Raw genomic sequence first — 22,044 nt, 5'->3', positions numbered from 1 at the left:
CGGCGGCTGTCGCCACGTTGCGTGTCCTTCGTAGATTAATCAGCGATGACGTCTGTTTTGCCTGTTATATTTCGATAGTCAACATCGTCGATGTCTGTCAGCAATCAGCACAGCCGCGCAGCATACCTGTAGCCGGCAGGGATGTTGGGAGTGGCCCACCCATAGCGCGTACGCTTATAATTTATGTACGGCATGCCGGGGGCGTGTACAATGGTTTTGATTGACAGGTGAACTCGGAGCTAAACTCGTGAACGGTGAAGTGCCCCGAATTCATCTCGGGACTGTCATGGCGGCAGCAGCAGCAGCCTGGCTCATCGCTTCCTCTGACGGCAAATGTCAGTACGGCCGGCTGGACCCGTTTACTGCCATGGCCGAGGACGAATTTCAGCGACATTTTCGCCTCTCCAAAACATCGGTACGATGGTTGTGTAAAGAGTTAGGCGACGACCCACGCCTGCGGAGATTGCGTACCGGGCCTCATTCGCTTTCGGTCGAAGAGCAAGTCCTCTGCGCCCTCCGGTTGTTCGCGATCGGGAGCTTCCAGGGGAGCGTCGGCGCAGACCGCTTTATTGGACGCCACCAAAGCACTGTGAGCCGCTGCGTGAGGGACGTCTCCGACGCGCTTATCGACGCGGCTGTGCAGAAGCGGTGGCTCGCTTTCCCCACGACTGCGGCCGAGCGTGCGTATGTTAAGGAGCGTTTCCTTCTGCGCGGCGGCATCACAGACGTCGTGGGATGCGTCGACGGGACCTACATTGGCGTAAAGGCTCCTTCGAAGTCCAGCCCTGACTTGGCGAAGGCCAACTATTTCACGAGGAAGGCACATTATATATTGAACACAATGGTTGTAAGAATGCTCTGTTTTTGCTTTCATGCATGTCACCGTTAATGGAATGTTCGCCCATTTATTAGTGATAGTGGTCCGTGTACTGTGCAGTGTCAGTGGATGTTAAGGAACCCCATATGGTTGAAGTTAATAGCAGCCCTTCACCATGGCATGCCTCATCGCTTGAGTTTCTTTGGGGCGTTAAACCTCAAAAACCGCTTCCGTTTATCAGTAACTGAGCAGTTTTACACACAGTGTAGATATTTTTTTGTTTTACCTCATGTTTGCGCACGTAATAGCTGCAGGGACTTTTCCAGCTATTTCACGCATGCATTTTAATGAGTTTTTAAACGGTAGCATTTGTGTCACTTGGCAGATTGCATCCTTATGCAATATTCATAACCGCAAGTCGCAATAAATGTTTCACTTTGGCTGAAGTGGAAAAGCTCCTGCCGGAAGCACTGGCGTCTGTAAGCCAGGAAAACTGGCAAAACTGTTGTGTTCATGTGGAGCAAGCTGAGGCTGAAGCATGGCAACGCGATATGATTGTTGACGCTGAAATTGAACCGGTTGTCTTCAGCATTTCTGACTGATGCAACTCCTCCTCTGATGAGTCGAGCATCGATTCCAGTGATGAAGACTTGAGTGGCATCGAGGAACTTGTCTGATTTCGAATTGATGTGTAATACACATGCTACCGAGGAAAGAGAGAGGACTCATCGGCTTGCTGTGATCACCTTTGTGCATGTGTGGGTGGCAATGTGAAATATGTGTGCATGTGGGTGTGTGTGTTGATCAATCTACCGAGGAAATTGTTACATTTCCATCAGATAATTGCATCATTGCAATTCGTTGCATCAAATTGAATCGGGCAGTAACTTGTAGTGTAGGTGGTCATGTTAATAGTGCCTGTAAGAAAGTAGAATTTGTAAGGGAGTGCAGATAGTACTTTTTCCAATTAGAATAGGTATACTGGTACACGTCGTCAATGTGTGCTGTTTTTGAAAGATTATTTGCAGAAAAATACGGTGGAGCTTAATGAAGCGTTGTGTCAATTATTCGGAAAGTATCTGAAAATTTGAAAGCAAATTGGATTCATTTAAAATAATTTTGAACATATACTGTTTGATTCGTTCGACTAACTGAACAGAAATTTATTCAGTTATGCTGTCCAAAATGATCGAACACTCACAAACCCTTAGGCATTGGCCTCATTTTGTGTGTGAGGGTTGGGAATGGTATGTATGGGTGTCTGATCTTCATGTCCTGAAAAGGGATTCCTGGTTTGGTGCTGTCTTGCATTACTGTCAATCTCTGGTCGTTTTGACATTTTATGCAGTGCCAGTGTTGAGGTAGCCAGTACTGTATGTTTTGTCCTTAATTTTTTGGAGGTGTGAATGATTTCAAGCTGGCTCTTGCTCAGTTGAGGGTGAATTTGTTTCGAGTCACGTCTATGTTAGTACATTGGTCAGGTTTTGGTTTTGTCAAATAGTGTTGTTTGATGGCTCCACATTTTTTTTTTCAGTTTTGGAGCACTTGACTGGTTGTGTGTTGGTGTACATCCACTGCACGTGTACTTGAAATTGTATGCACTGTGATCCATGCCACTGACTGTTTCCAGAATAAACCATTTCTCGCAAACACTGGGGGTGAGCATTTTTTATTGTCGTGTCTCATTTATTGTTTGCTCTTTCGAAATATTTTTTCCTAGCGTTGTAGAACTTTTTCTGCATTCTTACTTGACGCGCCCACAGCTTGGAACTATTTTTACCTGGCTGCATGAAAATCCTGCCTGAGCAGCTTCTGCTCTTTTAATAGGAGAGCAGGGAAATCGAGCCAAGCTGACTCTTGAGGCAGTACTATTTTCTGTCAGGGTGGGAATCAACACTATGTTCAAAATTTAACACTTAACACGGGAAAACAGGCCATATCGAGGTGGTGTATGCATGGTGTATGGTGTATGCGGTATGCATTAAATGAACAGATGCATGCTGTTCATTTCAGAACACGGCATAATATTCAAGCGATTCTGAACAAAACGAGTTTTCTCATTCAAGTCACGCGAAATTGAACTTGCGATGAAAAAAAAAATGTGCGAAAAAAAAATTTAACCGTGCGGGATTTGAACCCACGCACTCCCATTGCCTGTCGACTTTCCGGAGCGACGCGTTAGACCACAGGGCCACAGAACAGCGCGGAGTGATGCACCTTTTATTTTTTTGCGGACTACTTCCGTAGCCTTCACAGTTGCACATGATGTAGCGTTGGTAGCGTTCCCTCGCGGTACAAAGCAAAATTTAATAATGCATGAATCACTCTAAAGCGCTTTAAATCCAAATCTTGCACACTATAAAATGCTTATAAAGGTGTACTAAGTGCATTATAAAATTCAACAAACCTCGTTTGTCTAAATGCACACGCAATGCACTTGGTGGAGCGACACACAAATGAAAAGTGCACCGGCGGTTGGCTCACGTGACCCATTCTTTGTAGACCGCCCAAGAAGCCCATGAGGTGGCGCCGATGTGATGATAAAGCACGGAATATATCCAGATAACCCAATGAGGCTGGAGGCGTGACGAGGGTGGGATTTTGTCTTGCTACCATTAGTTCACTCATCTGAGGGCGTCGCCAGAACTCGGGAAGATTCCGAGTTTCAGCAAACTCGGGCCTTTAGCATAGCGCCCCTGTTCAGTTATTAGCAACCTTCTGCATAGCGTTACGTACCAGCGAAAATGGCGGCTGAGCAGGCGCACCAGGCCTCTACCACTGTGCCTGCGAAGCCGGCGTCCGGTAAACCAGTATGGGTGTACGCTAGTACGTCGCCGCTATGCCAAATGTCTCGATTAGCTAAATTATTTGGATTCCATAATTTAGTAAAGCTTCACTATTACTATTTGATTCAGCATTGGAAAAGTACTACTCGCAGACCCCATACTTACATGCCCGTATTCCTGCTTCACTCCCAGGACACGAATCAATGACTCACAGTGACTTGCTTAATCACTGTCCGAACGAACTTGTTGTCCCTATATTGTCGTTGCTCGTTATTCAGTTCGTGAGCAGCGCTTGACGTTTTCTAGTGTACGCCGTACACGATCACGGGGCAAAATAAATGAGATAATACAGAGCAAACTTTTGTTCGGTGCAGTGGCTCGATTTATATTTTCACGGCGGGGCGACAAACATACTTTCCCAAAAATTCTTAATACCTACACGCTATACTGAGGCAGGTTCGTCCTTTGGAAAAATTGCTGCCAAGGGCCTACTGGCATAACCCTTGCCTCTTGCTGCGATCTTCTGAGTTTTAATAATTAACCGTGTTAACTGGTATTCGCGTTTGTTTGTTTTTTTTAGAAAAAAAATCGGCCATCTTGCGTAGCCGTCTTCCACGTTGTTGGAGTGCTCCGTGAGTCCTTCTTCAACGCGGCAGCTATCCTGCCCCACAAACTGCTTGCCGCATGAGACCGGTTCACAATGGACCACTCTGTTTGCGCATTCTGTCAACTTATCTCCGTGCTTCTTTTGGGACCTTTTCAATAAGTCCATCAATGAGCACCATGGTTTTACAGAAACTCGCGTCTTTCGGGTCAGCAGCCGAGCACCATAACCACTGAGCCACCGCGGCGGCCCAAGCCCGCAGCTCTCATTCTGCATGCATGACAAACTGCCCCCTGGGAAAAGAAATTCAAGGCACACAATGAAGCTATGCGTCACTTCTCTCTACTGTACGCTTCGACATGCTAAAATTTTCGGTAGTGATGAAGTCGCCGCAAGGCTTATAATTAAGCTCTGTTTGTTGAACTCAAAGTAGCAACACGTGTCGACGATCAGCAGTTTGTTTACACTCGCTTTTTCTTCTTTCTTTTAGGACTGCTGCCCCTTACGGATCAAAGGACTCTATATTGTAAACAACAGTGCAATATTTGATTTATTATTTGCTGTTGCCAAGCCATTCCTGAAACCTAAGCTATATCGAAGGGTAAGAATTCGAGAAAATTTTCACAATACTATTTCGTTATAATACTATTATCATAATTATAATATTTAGTTCGTTTCATATTTATCCGATGAACGCCAGCTACAGCCTCGTTAGATATACTGTCAAGCCCATTTATAACAGCCGCAGTTATAGCGAATGCTCGCTAATTACGTACGAGGGCGGTGATACTGTCCCATAAGCATGAGAGAAATGGGAATGCGTCTCCGATACAGCGAATAAGCGAGACGGTTTAACTGAGAATGAACGAAGAGGCATCCTAAATTCGACACCGGAATATAAAAACCCGGGTACACCGTAAGGTCCAAGATTCAAGAGCTTCTCCGAGACCTCGTGACATAGGCCCTCAGAAAATTGTGAGGACCTAGAAATGCAATAAAAAAAAGGTGAGCCACTGCCGTCAGTTTTACCAAACGGTGCCGTCAAAAACGAATGCCTTGAAAGGTGACACTGCCGCAGATGGAAGGCACCGATAACTTTCGCGTTACCGTGCTTGCATGCACGAGGATGAATGGCTGCGACCGGCGGCTGAGCGTTGTAATCGAAAAGTCAAGCAAACTGTGATAATTTGCGAGATACGCTTTCCGTTTGCTACAGGACGAACATAAAGGCGTGCATAATGCGTCATCTTTTGTTGTTATTCGAGGAGCGTTCCTTAGTTTAATAAGGGCGATGCAAAATTTTAGTCGTTCGTTGAGTTGCGCGATGACATATATCAAAAGAAATGGTAGTTCCTGCTCGCAATTTAAAACTGTGCGACGCACCATGAGCTGCCTTCTCTGGTTGTGGTGACAATACTCTTCCCGCCACCCAATAAATAGCGCAAGGTACAGACACCGGACATGGCTGTCATTCACGCACTCAAGATGTCCTAGCATCGGCGCTATAATACAGCGCAGGCTAATAGCAATTGATGGCGATGTTCCGGTTCGGATATCATAGTTCGCCGCTGTGGAAATTATTATTAAGGCCATGTGGATGGCGCTGACGGCGGAGTCCATAGAGAATTTCTTTCGTAAAGCATGGTTTATGGCCAAAGAAACGAAGAAAGACACTACTGAACATCCTGAAAACACTTGTGGATTTGTAAGAACTTATTGCTGATGCACATCTGGTAGAACATGATTTCACCTGGGATGACTCCTTGAGGTGCGGATCATGACGCCGACATTAATATCCGTGATATAGTTTCCTTCGTGGAAGCCGGCACGCATAACGAACTTTTAAGTCCCCTTACTGCGAACTTCGGATACGACAAATGAAATCCACGCGACTGTCACGTTCACTGTAAGCGGGATTGAATTTGCCGGTTTTAGCGCTGAGGAATGGCCCTTCTTTTTGTGTGATATTCTTGCCGGCGTGCCGGCGTTTGATGCCACGTGTGTGCTTGGTAGGGGATGCACAAGGTTAGGTCGTGGGATTTGTGAGGCTTATCACATTAACAGGGAAGGTGACAAGTGTGTCAGCACGACGTCACTTGCCCTGACCAGGAAAGAAACCATGTATCTTCGAAACAGTTTGCCACTTCTTGATTAGTTTCAGCTCTTTGTAACCCAGTGTGCACATGTGCCACTGAAGTGTTTTTAAGTGCCTGTTTGCTCTAGTAAACCTTCAGTTGATGTTTAGTGCTCGTCCTGTCTCCTTCTCTGTCTTTGTCCTAGTTTTATGCGTTAGTCTTTTAATTAACTGTGATATTCTTCCACCTCGAAGCATGGTGAATAATTTATTTGTCGTGTTCATATGTAAGCAAATGCTGTTACGGGAACAGTTCGTGCACTTGGGAGTAAGAGTGGTGTCTACGAGAGCATAACTCAATTATTCAATGGAGAAGGGTGGGACGAAAAATCGATGTGATCTAAAACTGCTGTAATGTTCAAGAATCATGCAAGGGAACGACAGTTTGCGATAGGCAGGGAGGTATTGCAGAAGGCAAGGTGGAGCAGATCTCTCCAGGTCTAATCGCCTGACTCATGGCGTATGATGCCGATGCTGCTCACAGGCAATGCCTCTGAATACCAAGCAGCTTCATGATAATGCGCCCTTCCTCCGATTCTTCAGCTCCGCAGAGAAACGATCAATCCCTGTCGACAAATGTAACTGAATTGGCGCAACCAATCCCTCAGCCGTCAGTGCATTTTAACTTTACGCTCATGCCGGCAACTATTGAGGAAAGGAAACTTTATAACCTCACTATAATGGTGCACGGGCTCCTATCGGCGGTGTTAGATAGTTGTTTATTAAGCATACGACAACTGCTCACTCAATTCGTGCGTGCGGCTTTCAGGTTCACTTTTTTGGCTACGACTTGAGCAAGCTGAAAGGCCTCGTACCGGATGACCTCATCCCAAAGGAGCACGGGGGCACGCTCGAGAGCTACGACTACGACGAGATGGAGAGGAAGCTGAAAAGCGAAGAGAAATGGTTCCATGAGTTCCTACAGACATCGCTAGGCGACGAAATAAGCCATCTGTAGGCTGACCATCGTGGTAACCATTCTGACATGCTATAAATTGTGCATTAATTTTGAAAGGGTCCCGCACTGACTCCGTGGTGTATCCTGCTTGAGTTCTCAACGCCCCTGCAACGAGTGTACGCTGAAAGGTAGAAGATAACGACGAGACTATGGGCATCATTTGTTAAAGACAGACATCATGCCCACTTAACGAAATGTTGTAATTTCGCCTGTCTAGGTATCATCGGCCTGAAGTGTGAATTCAGCGCGGCCAAATTGTTGCCCTCTGTGAGTTTTTGTAGAAGAAATTTCACCGTTTACTGCCTCAACAAACTTTGTGGTGCGTGGTGGTGAAGCTTGGTGCGTAACCGCAGCAAGTGTATGCAGACAGGTTGACCGTTGTGATTACAAACTCGAGGCATCATGTACTGCACGCGGAGGCCATTCCAACAATACGGTGCCATTCTCCTTCAGTGTAGTTGGTTTCGTACATCGCTGCATCGCTTGTTATTACTCCCTCTGAGCTGGGTCTCATGGGCACTTCCCCGAAAGAGCCGAGTAAGTGCTACTGGTTCCTGACGCCTTTTCGGGAAAATTGGTCACAGTCAATCATTTCTCCCAGAATACTAGGTCCATGCGGCGCTATCGAATATGTGTTGCACCTCTACCTACCGACGCTGACACAATGAATGAATCTCAACGGCAGTAGAACTGATTGTGCCACGCTCCGATTTGTTTCTTTTTTGAACCTTAGCATTTGTGTACAGCTGACAATAAAATCCGGCGACCACTAACCCAGAACATGTGACTCAAGAAGTGCTGTTATATTTTAAGTTTGCGTGCTACTGAACACTCTCCAAATTTTTATATGTTGATGCAGTGAAGTAAAGCACTGGCTGGTATTCGCTTTTTATCGCAAAATTTTTGTGAATCTTTAATAAATTCTCTGTTGTCATTCGCAATTCCCAAAAGATTTAATTTCTTGCACTGCGTATTCGTTTTGTACCGCCGTTTAATTTTTAACCAGCCATTGCCTTTGTGCCCTGAAAATGACTTCGTTCCCTTTTCACTGTGATATTAATTCATTCACCGTCTAAGAACCATATTCGGCATAATAATTAAAACGAATAAATATACGATACTTGCTGTGCACAGAGCCAGCCAGTCTCATCATAATATACTGAGAATACGAACTCGGTGAGTTTGCATGTAAACAATGTTTTTCTTAAACTTCGTATTACATCAAAGTTATGAGAACTGTGTCGTGCCTATAATATTACTAGAATCTCATAAATGACCTATTTTATTGGTTGAAGCTGAAGCAAAAGTAAAACCAAGACATTTTGTGTTCCCACAGTAGCACGCAGGCAGAGCCACTGAGCAACTCAGCCTCCCTCTAAGCAATCTATTTTCCCGTCGGCTGGCGTACAGGTTCCAGAAAGGTACGCGACCAGCGTTCTTTTTTTTTAAAAGATATATTGATAAATACCTACACTTAGAAGGATAACATTTAAAATGTCTCGTTAGGGATATGAGTTTTGCTATCTATTGCCTATATACTTGAAAGACCACGAAATGCATTAAAACAAGAAAACAACGGAGATCCTCTCTCGCGGCAGGATATCAGGGCTTTCCGCTTAGAGCGCTGTCCGTGGTTACGAACGAACGTCCCTCCACCGCTGCTTTGGCAGTGAAACTGGAGACAACTATGCGATTCAGCGAGTCAAGGAACGGATGTAGCCGCTTCCAAAGCGATAAGCGGTCTAACGGTGGCTAAAAACTGATATAAGGAGAGCATCCGGCGGTTGACGTGAGTTTCTTTCCCGCACGTGCAGTGGCCACTAAAAAAGACTAGCACAAGCAGTTTCCTTCAGTAAAGCTGTTGATGGACTCTGGCGCAAGTGACCGACGACAGCAGCGGCGGTATCGCACCGCGCGACCCCGTTGACAGCGGCATTGCCGAGCCGTTCTTATTTTTGCGATGCAGGTAAAGGGGACGAGAACTAATCTTTGTGAAGCGCGCCGCTTCCCGAGTCGCTTTTTCGGAGTTCCACTGCGCTGAAAACGGCGTCGACCTGTCCTGCGTTACTTTTCATACGACGTTTTTTTTTTTTTTTTTTTGCCTCGATCCCATTGAGGAGCGACGTCTTTTCATTCGCAAGAAAAATCGTAGGGAATTATATGTCATTTGTAACCCCGTCATCCCTTAACGCAATCAGGCGAACAAAATCACCGGTTTTATTTGCTGGTTCGTTTGCTTGCCTCATAACAAAAACACTGGTTAAGGGGAGTATTTTCACCTACTGAATCGCCCTTACTTCAAGCGGCTCAAGCCAATTTTTTACTGAAATAAATGTGAAATGAATAAAATTAAGTGTTTCAGTACTGCCAGGTCCCTCCAGAACTAAGCCTTTAATGAAAAAGTATTAATAAAAATCTTTGCACGCCAAGACTTGCTGCTGAAATCTCCTTAAACTGAAGCGAGGGAACACCTATAGTCGCTGTCATCTTGGGCGCGCTGATAAAAAAATAGTGTTTTTTGTGAAAAAGGAAATGACCCAGAATCTGTCTCACATATCTCGGCGGACGCCTCAACCGCGCTATGAGTGGAGGAAGATGGGAGTGGAAGAAGAAAGAGAATGAGGTACCGCAGTAGAGTGCGCTGGAGTAATTTCGACCAAGTGGGGGTATTAAACGAGCAATGGCACCGCACAGCACAAAGCAACCTTTATTGTTTCGCCTCCATGTAAACGCGGCTCCTGCGGCGCGGTTCGAATCCGGGTACTCCAGCTCAGAGGTTAGAGCACTCGGCTACTGGCTCAGTAGCCGAGTGCCCTAACCACTGAGCCACCGCGGCGGGTGATATACCGGGCATGGCGGCCCCATTTTTACGGAGGTGAGAGAGATGACTTCTAATGAGATAGCATTACGAGGTCTATAAAGGCGAAAACTATATCCGGCGTCGACGACGAAGGCGTCTATGGGAAGCCTTTGCCTGCCAACCGCGGCAGATGGTGATTAAAGCGGATTTCCCTCCCTCCACCCGCTACCTGCCAGCCATCCCCCTCTCCCCATTTTCTATGTGGAGGGTCATGAGGGCGAAAACTATACGACGCGGCCATCAGCGTCCACCGGCCAACTATGGCGGCTGGCATGTGGTGTTTAGGTGGATTTCTCTCTACACCTACCAACTGCAATTGTCCACCCCTCCCTTCCAGCTCCTCTCCACTTGTAGTGGAGATGCCGGTCTGAGAATGATTGAGCAAAAATGAAAATAGCTCAGAACGGCTCAAAAGCGATAACGAATAGGACTGGAATTGCAATAGACTAAAAATCGGTATTGAATCGGAATTAGAATAGAATGAGAACTGGAATAGGTTGGCGCATGAAACAAATAAATATGGCTGTGACTCAACTCGGCTGAGCCAGGTTACACGGAGCGAAAGGCAGCTGAACCAGCGGCCGATGTCGACGCGGAGACCTTGGCAGCATCCGCTTGAGATACTCTTGTTGCCTGTGCCGCTGCTTCTCCAGACGTACCTCCCTTTCTTCATCGGTTTCATCAACTCAACGAGACTGCTTTCGAGACAATTATATCTAGCCAACGCAGCTTCGTGACGCTCTCTGAGGGATCGCTAGAAGCAGCCCGACGCCACCAATGCTCAGTCGAAGAACACGTCCCGGTGACCGGCTTCGGCTTCATGTATCTGCGGTGTCTAGGCTGCGAGCGGTAGCCTTTATTCAGCAAGAGCGAATCACGTGGTTAGTCACGTGACACAACCGGCGAGAGCGAGCGGTCGGAGCGGTGGTCAGCGCAGCGGTAACAGCTGCGACAAGTCACGTGGTATGACGTCCCATGGCCACACCTGCGGCGAGCCTCCAGTTAGACGTCATATGCAAGCGTCATTTGACCTTGAGGTTTGCTTGCGAAAAGTGGATCTTCTCGCTCCAAAATTAGCAGACAGTTTAGCACGGCTAAGCGCGGAATATTGTGCATTAGCACTAATCACTGTGGGCACTTAAGGTCCTTATGTTCTAAAAGCACAGAGGCCTAGAGGCCTTTACCCTGAAAGCATTTACCTTGAAGGCCTTCACCCTGGGGATACCCTTCACTCAGCCCAGGTGACGGGCCGTCAGATGTACATACCCAGCAGGTTGCCACAACCCGGTGGGCCGCCTGTCACAAATCAGGCTTCAGGGGCGTACAGGTACGGACAAAAGTAAACGGAGCGCGCAGTTGTCTTTGAACAGTTTGCACTTGCCACGTAACTGAGATCTCCAGCAATTGTATGTGCACGCTGGTCGTAGACGTTGATGGGCTTTCTCACGGACAAACAACGCTTCTTCATTTCCAATAAGGGATGCAAGATTATACTTAGAACGAAATATCGTGCTTTGTTTACTTATGTCCGTACTTGTACGTACATACGCATGCCTGAAATCGGAAAATGCGCCTAGTAGTGCTGCAGCATTAAAAAGGCTATGACATTTCCTCCACATCAACCTATTCACCACCGCTAATTTTTGTTTAGACGTGCGAGGTTAATGTGGGGTAAAGGACCGCAGGTGGTTTATATTAATCTAAACTCTCTATAAGACTTCTCTCATAGCCTACATGCAGGCTCGATACGTTAAGCCCTACATAGCACCGCTCTTTTGCATGATTTTGGTGCACTCCACTGCTCTACCATTCTACCGAACGGAACGAAAAGAGAGAATACATGTATGCCTGAATAAGTAATAAATGCTTCGCTCATTATACATCGCGAGAGTAAAACAAACAAAAGGAGGAAGATGATAAAGGACGCAACCTGAGCGGGGCTGTTTACGCACAGTCCTGAGAAAACTAACTATAAATAATAAGAGTTTGGTAGCCGCTGTTCAGCTCAGTTCTTTCGTACACAGTTTAAAAGTGTACACAGCAGCCACATCGACATCCCATTGTGTACACAAAGTACACAGCGACAGCCGCCAAGGTCTCTTGATGGCCGTCGCTTCTTGAGCCTTGTGCCTAGGTTCATGCCGTGATATGAACAACCGAGCAAGAATCGTGACGTCACACGAGGAGCGCAGAGGTCATTTCTTGCTAAGAGGCACTGGCACAGCACAGTATTCTATTTCGAGTTGCACGCTCCCAGAAAAACAAGAAAAGAGTCAATGGTTTCGATAGTCCGCCCGTTCGTTTTACACGTAAGTGCAAAACATCTGTTTCCTGTGAGTGCGGTGACCGATTCTGGTATGACGAAAGAGTTCTGCGTTACCGAAGAGGGCAGGCTGCGTAGTCGGCGCGATACGCCAGATAAGCTGGACGTTGAAACTGAGACACAGAGCAGCGGAGGCAAGAGAGACCGATTCGAGCGCCGCGCACTTGGAAAGACGTTTATTTTTTGTAAGTTCCCATGTTCCTAATGCAGATAGCCTCCAGTGTTAGGTCACTAAGGAAACTTGCGGTGAAGGCCTTCACACCCGGGAGTATAACAGAACCATCAAGTAAGGCTGAAGATAAAAAGCGTCCCACTTAGCTGCTCACACTTTGTGGAGTCCGTCAGGTTAGTGGAATACGTTGCCTCCGCTATTGTGAACGCGCAGTGCTTTTGACGTGGTTCAGCAGCTGAATGGTCAACCGGGGCTACGAAGCAAACAAAGTATACAGGGATCTACGGTATGTTGGTGTCTTTTTTTACTACCGCATAGAATAGTAAACTGTGGCGGAGAAAGGATCTGTTTTTCTTGAGTTACCATTTTTTTTCCTACAAGAAGTGCTGTGACAACACAAATCGGGTTAAATTACGGATTTAATTTCGCATTCGCATTAAGCTTCCTTTGTACGGAGCGTAACAACATGGAAATTTTCTGATATGGAACAATTTGGAAACGTGAGGCTTGAAACCATAAGCTACCGCTATCGAAAAAAAAAGCAAACTTTAGTCCTTCATACAAATCAGTGTCTGTTTAAACCACACGGCCACTAATACGGGCTTACAATATTCGCCCAGGAAGCGCTGTTTCTTTCATAATTTTATACATATATGAGAAAGCTTTACTGAAGATCGGGGTTGAGACGCACGATTTAAAAATTTTTTTGGTTCTTATGAGAATTATAATACGGGCAATCAGAAAATATGACTGGTAGTTCTTTTTCTAATGCCATGCCTGATTTTGTATAGAGTTCCTTTTTTTTCGTGGCAAAACGTGTCCCTATAATTAACTTTCAGCTGTGGTTACAGAACGCATACTTACACCCTTATTGGTATGCGTAAATAAGGAAACAATGATTTTGGCCATCGGAGGTACTTTCCATGGAAAACTCTCGGCAGAAAGAACGCGAAACCTCTCACAAACCTCTTCTCATACCATTAAGCGCCGATACTCATTTATTTTAATTTGCTGGCAGCCTCTCTCCATCTAGTTTGTTGGCTGCATGCCGAAGTTGCTGCTGTCACAATAAGCGACGGGGCAATCAAAAGTATGGGAGTGCAGTTCTCGACCGCAGTTAAAGCGACACGTGGCTCGGCGCCCCTAGAAAGCTCCATTTACAGGCGACAAGCGAGCAAGCATGAGAAAGTAGCCTGCATATTGCCGCTGAGTGATGTAACGATCGGATGAAATTATCCTTACGGTCCTTTGCGTAGGCATTTACGTACACATTGGAATCTATACCACTCAAGTACAGCTTTTTTTTTTGGAAACAGAAGAAATGGTTATTGCAGTCTCCAGATTAATACGATTAGAATTGTTTGTAAGGCCACTACAAATTTAATACTGAAACTTGTGGAACATAAAGTTGGTCCAATGATAAAGTTACTTATATATATATATATATATATATATATATATATATATATATATATATATATATATATATATATATATATATATATATATGAGAGCAGCCAACAGCCACAGAAACCAAGGGGCACAGGGGGTGGGTTTTAAATTTATTTATTTATTTTTGTGGCGTTGATCGATTTATAATATTACTGAATATGTTATCGCTTAAAGCTAATTGATTAGAAAAGCTTTTCTAATCAATTAGCTTTAAGCGATAACATATTCAGTAATATTATAAATTGATCAACACCACAAAAATAAATAAATAAATTTAAAACCCCCTGTGCCCCTTGGTTTCTGTGGCTGTTGGCTTCTCTCATATTTATAACGAGCCCCTCATTCCCCTTTCCTTGTGTGTATATATATATATATATATATATATATATATATATTAGTAAAGCGACGACGGAAAAAAAGTTTAACGTAGCTCGGAACCTCCGAGAATTTCCCTGCACATAAATCATTTCAAGATACGTGGCGCACCGAGGTCTGACGCTGTTGACGATAGTGCTGTCCTTGGACGGAGGCCCGCTCTACGTGTACGCTGTGTTGCAAACCGTCTTGTCTGCACTGTGTCTCAATCATCCTCTGGTACAGACTGCTGCATTTTAGGAATGTTGCAATTTTCGCTATGAAGAAAATATAAGAGTGATCGCGGATTTCGTACTGCGTTCTCGCCAGTAGCAGTTAAGGTCTACGAAAGCCTGAATCCTTGCACAACGGTGTACCTTAGCCTTATACGTGTTACGCACTAGAGTGTAGGCATCTAATACGTTTACACGCAATTATAAGAGTTCCTTTTCCGCTGGGTTTCTCAGAAAGCTAAGGTTGTAGCTTGGAGGCACAGTAAAACTACCATAAACATCTTTTTTTAACAGCGAGCTTCTCTACGATGACCAGTATCAAGAGTGAAGCGACACTTGCAGTTGACAGCATTCCAGACAGCCTACGGGAACTCGCCCGTCAGGATCTGGGAGAAACAGACGAAGTCAGACGCGAAGCTCTCAGAAAGCTACGTGAACTCATCGCTGGTAAGAATATACCACCGCTTGGTGGCACGCAAATCAGAGTATCATGTGCGGTCACTGCTATTGTGAACGTATAGTCATGATGCTTTACGTGATCTGTCGCGAAGTTTTGAAACATTCTTTTCATCAACTGACAAAAAGCAGACAGTATTAGGCGATTTTGTTAGTCTTGTTCAAAGTACTTAAACCGAGAGGTCCCAGTCTTGACCCTGCGTTCCTCGTAACTTTCAAAATATGAACGCAAGGCTATGCGATTTAAAAGGATAGTCGTCATAACATTATTGTTGCTCCGAATGCGCTTCCTTCTGACGTGCACGCCTGGAGGATCTATGCGGTCATTTTTAGATGACACTACAGCAGTCTTTTCTTACCGGCTGTAATTGCTCTCTTTCACTTAATCTTGGCTCATTATAGCTTCCAGCCACTAATGTGCACTTTCATTCTTAAATTATTTTGGCTTTGCTGTGGAAAGTGAACGTACGTAATTCTCCAGCAAAGGTCTCGTGTCTACGTTTTTCGTCAAAATTTTTGAAATCGCGCCCTTTTAATCGCCAAATCCTTTCCACAATGGAAGCTTTAGTTGATTTCGCTTGGTACTCATTCGTACCAACCACTTTCTCAAGTTGACTAGCGGTCGGAGGACGTTTATAAAACCAATTTGCGTTACCAAACTGGCCGCACCCAATTACGTGTATTTCACTCGTGACAGTAAATCCAATAGTTTTAAGAATTACTGAAACAATTTCCGATGGTGAACGAGAAGGAGAAAAAGACTGCACATCGCCAGAAGATGTAACTTTCGCTCTTTCTTTTATTCAGATCACCCTTCATTGAGCACCTGCACGGACGAAGCTTTCTTAACCATTTTTCTGCGGGCTCAGAAGTACGACACTCTGAAGGCCTTCAAGAGAGTGAAGGGCCTTGTCAAAGCACAAAAGCAATACCAGGAGTTGTTCGAGGCTCTGGGCCCGCGCAGTATCCCTTTCAATGCCGTCTGCCGAAAGCATCGACTGGTGACGGTGTCGCGTGGGGGAGACCTCCAAGGGAGACCTGCTATACTGGTTAAAATAGGTAAGGTGGTGGCATTTGGCGTGCGTGTCTCCGCCTAAACGTGAGGGAGTGTATTCTTCCGCTTTATTACTTTAAAGACTCCACTTCAGGGGTTTTACATAAGAGGTGGGAGTACAAATATTAATTGAATATGATTCCCTACCTGAACTTATTGAAGAGATTATTTAAACTGCTAACAAAACTTGATGGGCAGAGGATGGCAGCAACGTCGTGGGAAAGGCCGTTTCAGTCTTTTGCTGTGCGAAGAAAAAACGACGCTACTTGTTGTGGAATACCGGTTAAAACGAGCTGGCGGTGTGATGTAGGGTGACTGGTCGAGGGAACTGTAAATAAAAAAAAACTGATGAAACAAAGAGAAGCATTGCGACGACGATGGGCAAGAGTTATCAGACCTGATTGTATTTTAAGTAACAATACACTGATGGCGTATGAATAGGCAAAATGAATGCTCCTAAAAAGGCTTCATGCTATAATATGAACCCTTATTTAAATATAGCATGCCCATAATAGTTACAAAGTAACAGATGGTGGGTTCACGTTGGACGGAAAATGAAGTGCATGGTAGGAAATTTGCGAAGCCAAATTTATTGATGATGGCAAAACCGCCATGAAATAAAACATTGTTTCTTTCTTGACAAGCTCTTTCGAGAGTGGGAACTATAATTCAACCGCTACAAACGTTATTCTAGTATATAGTTGGCACATACGGCTGCATCTGCTTCTGCCTTGAGGAACTGACAATGAGAGCGCATTTTAGGTTAACGTCTCGGAAATGTTAGAACAAACATATTCGGATGAGACTCTTCCAAATAAGGGCAATTCTACGATGATAGTCAGTGTCACTAAGTAAAAAAAAATGTTAACTTTTGCTACGTAACAGTCCTCAAGTTAACTGTGCTTCGGCAACTGAACGTTGGAAATAAGTATATGAGTGAAGATACTGCGGCGCGAATTACTTGACTAACTGCAGAGCACAGGCCACTATGGCAGGTATTCTCCCCTGTGCATGCCATATAATGTTCTAAGCCCTTTTATAAATTTGATCTTCAATTTGTGTGCGAAATTAATTAAATATGTACAACACATCGGAAAGAGCACCAAAACAACTCTATTACACTCTGAGCGCTACAATCACAGTCAGAGGCCGTATTAGCTATAAAATGTGCCAGAATTTAAGGTATGTCTGAAAAATAGGGCCGCGTTAAAGCTTAAACTTTCTCTTTGAGGTTAGACCAGTTGCACGGAAAGCCAACATCATCATTTAGTACGACGAAACATCCTGACCAGAACCGAGACAAATGCGTATCCTCTATGAAGCTAGGGGCTATCGCTTCAATGAGCTCCTCCATGTTTCCAAGCTACCAGCCGAACACGTGAGCACAAGTGAACAGCTCAGTGAGCATTACAACATAAAAAAAGTAATCGTCCTGTACCGTTTCTAAATTAACTGGACTATTTCTTGTGTACATCAATTATCAGCTGATACCTTTATTCTCATTTAGGCGACTGCAATTGATGGCAGTTTATGATGGGCATAGCCTTCCTCCTATACAGCCGTCAGAAGCCGTCTAGAGATAAACTCAATTATCCTGCTTAACAAAGAGGCGGGTGAAAGCGATGGTAGGTTTCCGCCATTATGCCAGCAATAAAAACTCTCAGGTATTGCGCGGTTCATGGTTCGTATGCTTTAGCAGCCAAACAATCGTTGTATCCAAGACTGACATACTAAAATTCGTTATATCCACGGCAGTACATACGAAAGTTAGTTACCTCCAAGATCAGTAGATGAAAATTCGTTATATCCAAGGTTAACGCATGAATGTTTGTTATCTACGAGGCAGAATCCTTAGGTTCAGTATATACGAGGTTAACACACGAAAGGTCGTTATATCTGAGGTGGCATAATAAGTTCATTATATCCGAGGTAGCATCATCATCAACATCCTGACTACGTCCAGTGTAGGTCAAAGGGCTCTGCATTCTGTTCTGCAATGTGAGTGCGACAAGAACCTACTTCGCACAGAAAAAGGATCTCTTGCATTAACGCCTCTGTCGAAACACGGTTGCCGGGACCATGATGTTATGACGTGCCCGGATCGATGACTGCTGCGTCCGGTCGGAGCAACATGACATCAACGTTTTTACATCAAAAGTTGTATCCAGTCTTGATACATAACAGTGCACAGCGTGCAAAACGTATTTCGCGAATTCGTGATGCTAGAAAGTAAATAGTTTAAGTCTGTGCAGCGCAGCCTGTAGCTGGCTGCTTTGTGCATATTATGCATATATAGCTCGTTACTGTTTATAGTCGCGTTTAATAAGTATATTGATAGGAAAGAACAAAAAGCTGCGGTGTTATCCGAGTGGCGGAACCAAACTGCTGGGCGCAGTGTACAAACTTTAATTCAGTTAGTGTTCTGGCAGCAAAACGCGGGTCTTGTAGGTTGTAAAAGGGCACTCTAAACTCTGAAAAAGTCCTTTAGATGCTCGTACAATGGGTCGCTCGCTTCACATCAAAGGTGGCGAAGCAAGCCGAGCGAGCTGTACGGCTAAGCGGCTGGTGAGGACGGTCCTCAGAACTCGAGTGCGGCCTCGTCCAGATAATGTGCCGCCATGTGCTATGACTTTTCTGAAATTCATTTGAGGCTTACATCTACTCTCGACGACGAGATAGACTATTTTTTACATTTATATGGCGGCAAAAATTAAAAACAAAAGCCGTTTGTTCTGCGATGTCCTTGTCCTTTAAGGAGCCAAAGGCGGTAGAAATTAATCCCCAGTCTCCAATATGACAAGACATCCTCGATCTCCCCTCTTATCGACTCCTTCGTATTTGCGTCAAGGCATGATTCGCCTTTTTATTGGGAACGAGCCAATTATACTGCCTTTCTCCTTTCCTCGTGAAACCCTTCCCTATCGATCGCTCTCAACTCACAATTCGATTCATCCTTCTTAGTGTTTAGTTCAAAAGAATGGTTCACCTTTTTGAATCATACTGTGACTTTCATTCACCTATCGCACAAATTTTCGTCGATATATGCTTCCCTTTTCTAGGATTATGGAATGAAGAGATCTGCTCGCTCAACGACTTCTTCAGAGTGGGCATGCTGCACACGATGCACCTCCTTCGCAAAGAAGAGTCCCAGATCACGGGCATTGTGTGGGTGTTAGATGTCATGGGCCTAGGACCACAACATTTCCTCCACTACACACCTTCTGAGATCAGGAAGTTTATCTCGCTTGTGCAGGTAAGTAGCCTACGGTACGTGACGGAGAAACGGAAATTGTAGCCTTGCGAAATATTTACTCCCAAGACCACCCAAATTGGATGGAATCTGCCTACCATTGCGCCCACGTGTGTCCTGTAGTTGTAGCCGGCCATACCGTACAAACTTTAGGAATGAGTTCGTGAGTGTTCTGTATGCTGATGCTGCTGGTTGTAAAAGGTGATAAGAAACTCTGGAAAAGTCCTCTTTTCTCACCAGATGACTACCACCCAATATTTACGTGCAGTGTCTGCTTGAAGTGCGCCATATTAATTTTCTGAGTACAAAAGTTCTTGTCACTGACAGTCGTTTTTCGTCATGAAGTGTATAAACTTTCAATAGTACTGTCCTGTGATGACTAGCTCCTTCACCGTTCGACATATGTCACAACTATAATTTCCGTCGACGTTGTATGGCCTGGAAAATTATATTATTCCCTCTTTTCCGCTAGGTTATGCATCTCTAAAAAATATTTAAGTTCAATTTCTTAATTACTCGTTCTTCAGTTCATTCGAGTTTACGCCTTTTTGGAATTGTTATCCAATTTAAATCCCACGAAAGGTTTTAGTGGGAAAAGATCACATTTTATAGAATAACTAACATTTTCGAGGTGCATCAGTTTATTTCGTTCCGAAAAGAATGAAAACGCGATGCGTCTCTAGATCAGGCCACCCGCACATGAAGGTACTCTACAGGTTTTCCGTTGTTTCTGTATTGCTCGTTTCTATCCTCTGTATTTTAAGTATAACGCGCTGGGCAAACAAACCGCAGAAAGTCGCTAAGTGGTTCGTCTTATCACTCTCCGAGGGTCGTTATTTTATGCGAACAAGTATCAACGAATAGAAATTTAAAACAAACAGATCAGGATGATAGTAACGGTAACAATGAACCTCTGATTTTGAAATTAATGGTCCACTCATGCCCTGCACACAATAGCCACATTGCGAAAATTGATGGCCGTAGGCGAAACGCTATATAAGATTGGAGACATTTGCCCTGTTACTGCATTTGTCCTCTAGCAAAAGTGCTCGCATTTCACATACCAGTCTGACGCAACGTTCCAACATTCCAGGCTGTTGTAGATCTTGTGATGCCGTCTGGAAGTGTCAATATTTGTTTTGTTTAAAAATAGTGCTTCCTTAGAGTACATGGCCGCTTTGCAGCCTTTTGTCAAAAGTTTAGAGCCAAGAAAAATTTCATTTTGAGCTGTGTAGTAAGGCTCTTGTACATGCCCTGATGCCTGAACATTCAAAAGGGGGCGACCAGAGTTCCTATCGCTTTAAAGAGACAAGGAACATTCGAGGTGCATTAAGAGCCACACGGCGTGGCCCAGAGCCAAGCCTCCCGGGGCTAAAAATTTTTGAAGAAGGGTTTACATTTTGAAATCCACAGATGAGAACCTGGACTTAAGTGGTGTAGCTCCTGGCAGATATCTAAAGTCAAGAGACTCCATTTTTGAGCGCAGGATAATGCAGGAAAGTCTTTAGGCTTAAACTTTACTCCAAATAATAAGTTCTGTGCTCCTTTTCACGATACAAATGCTTCGGAAAAAGATCTTTTGGCACTGAAGCAGCAAGAGCGGGTCAGCAACTCACATTCGGTTATTCTTTATTACAGGACTGCTGTCCACTGCGCATCAAAGGAGTGTACGTTATCAACCACCCTGCTATATTTAATATTTTTTTCACCATCGCCAAGCCATTTTTAAAGACTAAGTTGATTAAAAGGGTAAGAATCAACTTCTTATAAGCGGTTTCTACTAGTACTTTAATTTGAAATCTTTCGCCCCTCGGGAAGAAGCTTTAGCGCTTTCGTAATAATTGAGAAGTATAGCTTTAATAGAGATTCCTTCGTTAGTTAATGCACAGGCTGTTGCTTTCATGTCACCCTACCCGTTATAATTCGACTCTATACTCAGCACATGGCGAATGCATTCTCTGATGTGTGCACTCATAACGTGCTTTAGCGATGTCGACGCGGCACGTACGTATTAACGACTTTTACACGAATTTATGGAAAGGCGACTAAACAATATGCCTTTAGCTGCGCTACGCCAACTGAGATACAACAGGTGTTCAATTTTCGCGTGGCACTGAAATCTGATCATATAGGAGAGAATTTTTGTGCGGCTTTCAGATTCATCTCTGTGGCTACGACGTAACCAGGCTGCAGGGCGTTGTGCCTGACGACTTGGTCCCACAAGAGTATGGCGGCACACTCGAGAGTTACGACTACGACGAGATGGAAAGGCAGCTGAGGAGCCAGGAGAAGTGGTTCCACGAGTTCCTGCCGTCATCGCAAGGCGACCGACAAACGCCGCATAAAGGCTAACCGGCGCGTGCTTTGCACAGACACCGCTATGAGGAACTCTTTTTAACATGTGGTAGGTCTGTGGTACCTGAGTCCTGAAACGGTCCTTCACACAGTCAGTGGAGTGTGCTTTTGGCGCTTTAAGCGCTGTTGCAGAGAATCAACAAATAATGATGCCGACGATCAACGAGAATCACGTCTTGCATGAGAATATATTATGCATGCACACCTCAGGAAAAGGCTGCCTCTTTCCAGCTGCC

At 44.7% G+C, this 22,044-nt stretch overlaps 2 protein-coding genes and 1 long non-coding RNA gene across 3 annotated transcripts in view; 2 read left to right on the top strand and 1 right to left on the bottom strand.

Annotated features, from left to right (window-relative positions):
* LOC149372727 (alpha-tocopherol transfer protein-like) overlaps positions 1 to 7,299 on the top strand; it is a 40,023-nt gene extending 32,724 nt beyond the window's left edge. Inside the window, exons 5-6 of the mRNA XM_089568125.1 lie at positions 4,698 to 4,808; positions 7,111 to 7,299. Coding sequence (XP_089424251.1) covers positions 4,698 to 4,808; positions 7,111 to 7,299 — 300 coding nt within the window. The remainder of the gene's footprint in view (positions 1 to 4,697; positions 4,809 to 7,110) is intronic.
* Positions 1 to 22,044, bottom strand: part of LOC149372722 (uncharacterized) — a 273,432-nt gene that overhangs the window by 174,666 nt on the left and 76,722 nt on the right. The gene's annotated exons all lie outside the window — the stretch shown is intronic.
* On the top strand, positions 15,002 to 21,805 carry LOC149372726 (retinaldehyde-binding protein 1-like). The gene is made up of 5 exons (XM_089568116.1): positions 15,002 to 15,140; positions 15,957 to 16,208; positions 19,263 to 19,456; positions 21,092 to 21,202; positions 21,611 to 21,805. The coding sequence occupies exons 1-5, from the start codon at positions 15,002 to 15,004 to the stop codon at positions 21,803 to 21,805; spliced, it is 891 nt and encodes a 296-aa protein (XP_089424242.1).

Source organism: Amblyomma mixtum, chromosome 1, assembly GCF_055824585.1.
Source record: "Amblyomma mixtum isolate Tamu chromosome 1, ASM5582458v1, whole genome shotgun sequence".
Lineage (NCBI taxonomy): Eukaryota > Metazoa > Arthropoda > Arachnida > Ixodida > Ixodidae > Amblyomma > Amblyomma mixtum.
This window is presented reverse-complemented; position numbering and strand designations above follow the sequence as displayed.

Coding starts and splice junctions, on each gene's coding strand:
- LOC149372726 (XM_089568116.1), top strand. CDS start 15,002: ATGACCAGTATCAAGAGTGAAGCGACACTTGCAGTTGACAGCATTCCA. Junction 15,141..15,956: donor GCTACGTGAACTCATCGCTG/GTAAGAATATAC, acceptor TCTTTTATTCAG/ATCACCCTTCATTGAGCACC. Junction 19,457..21,091: donor AGTTTATCTCGCTTGTGCAG/GTAAGTAGCCTA, acceptor TCTTTATTACAG/GACTGCTGTCCACTGCGCAT.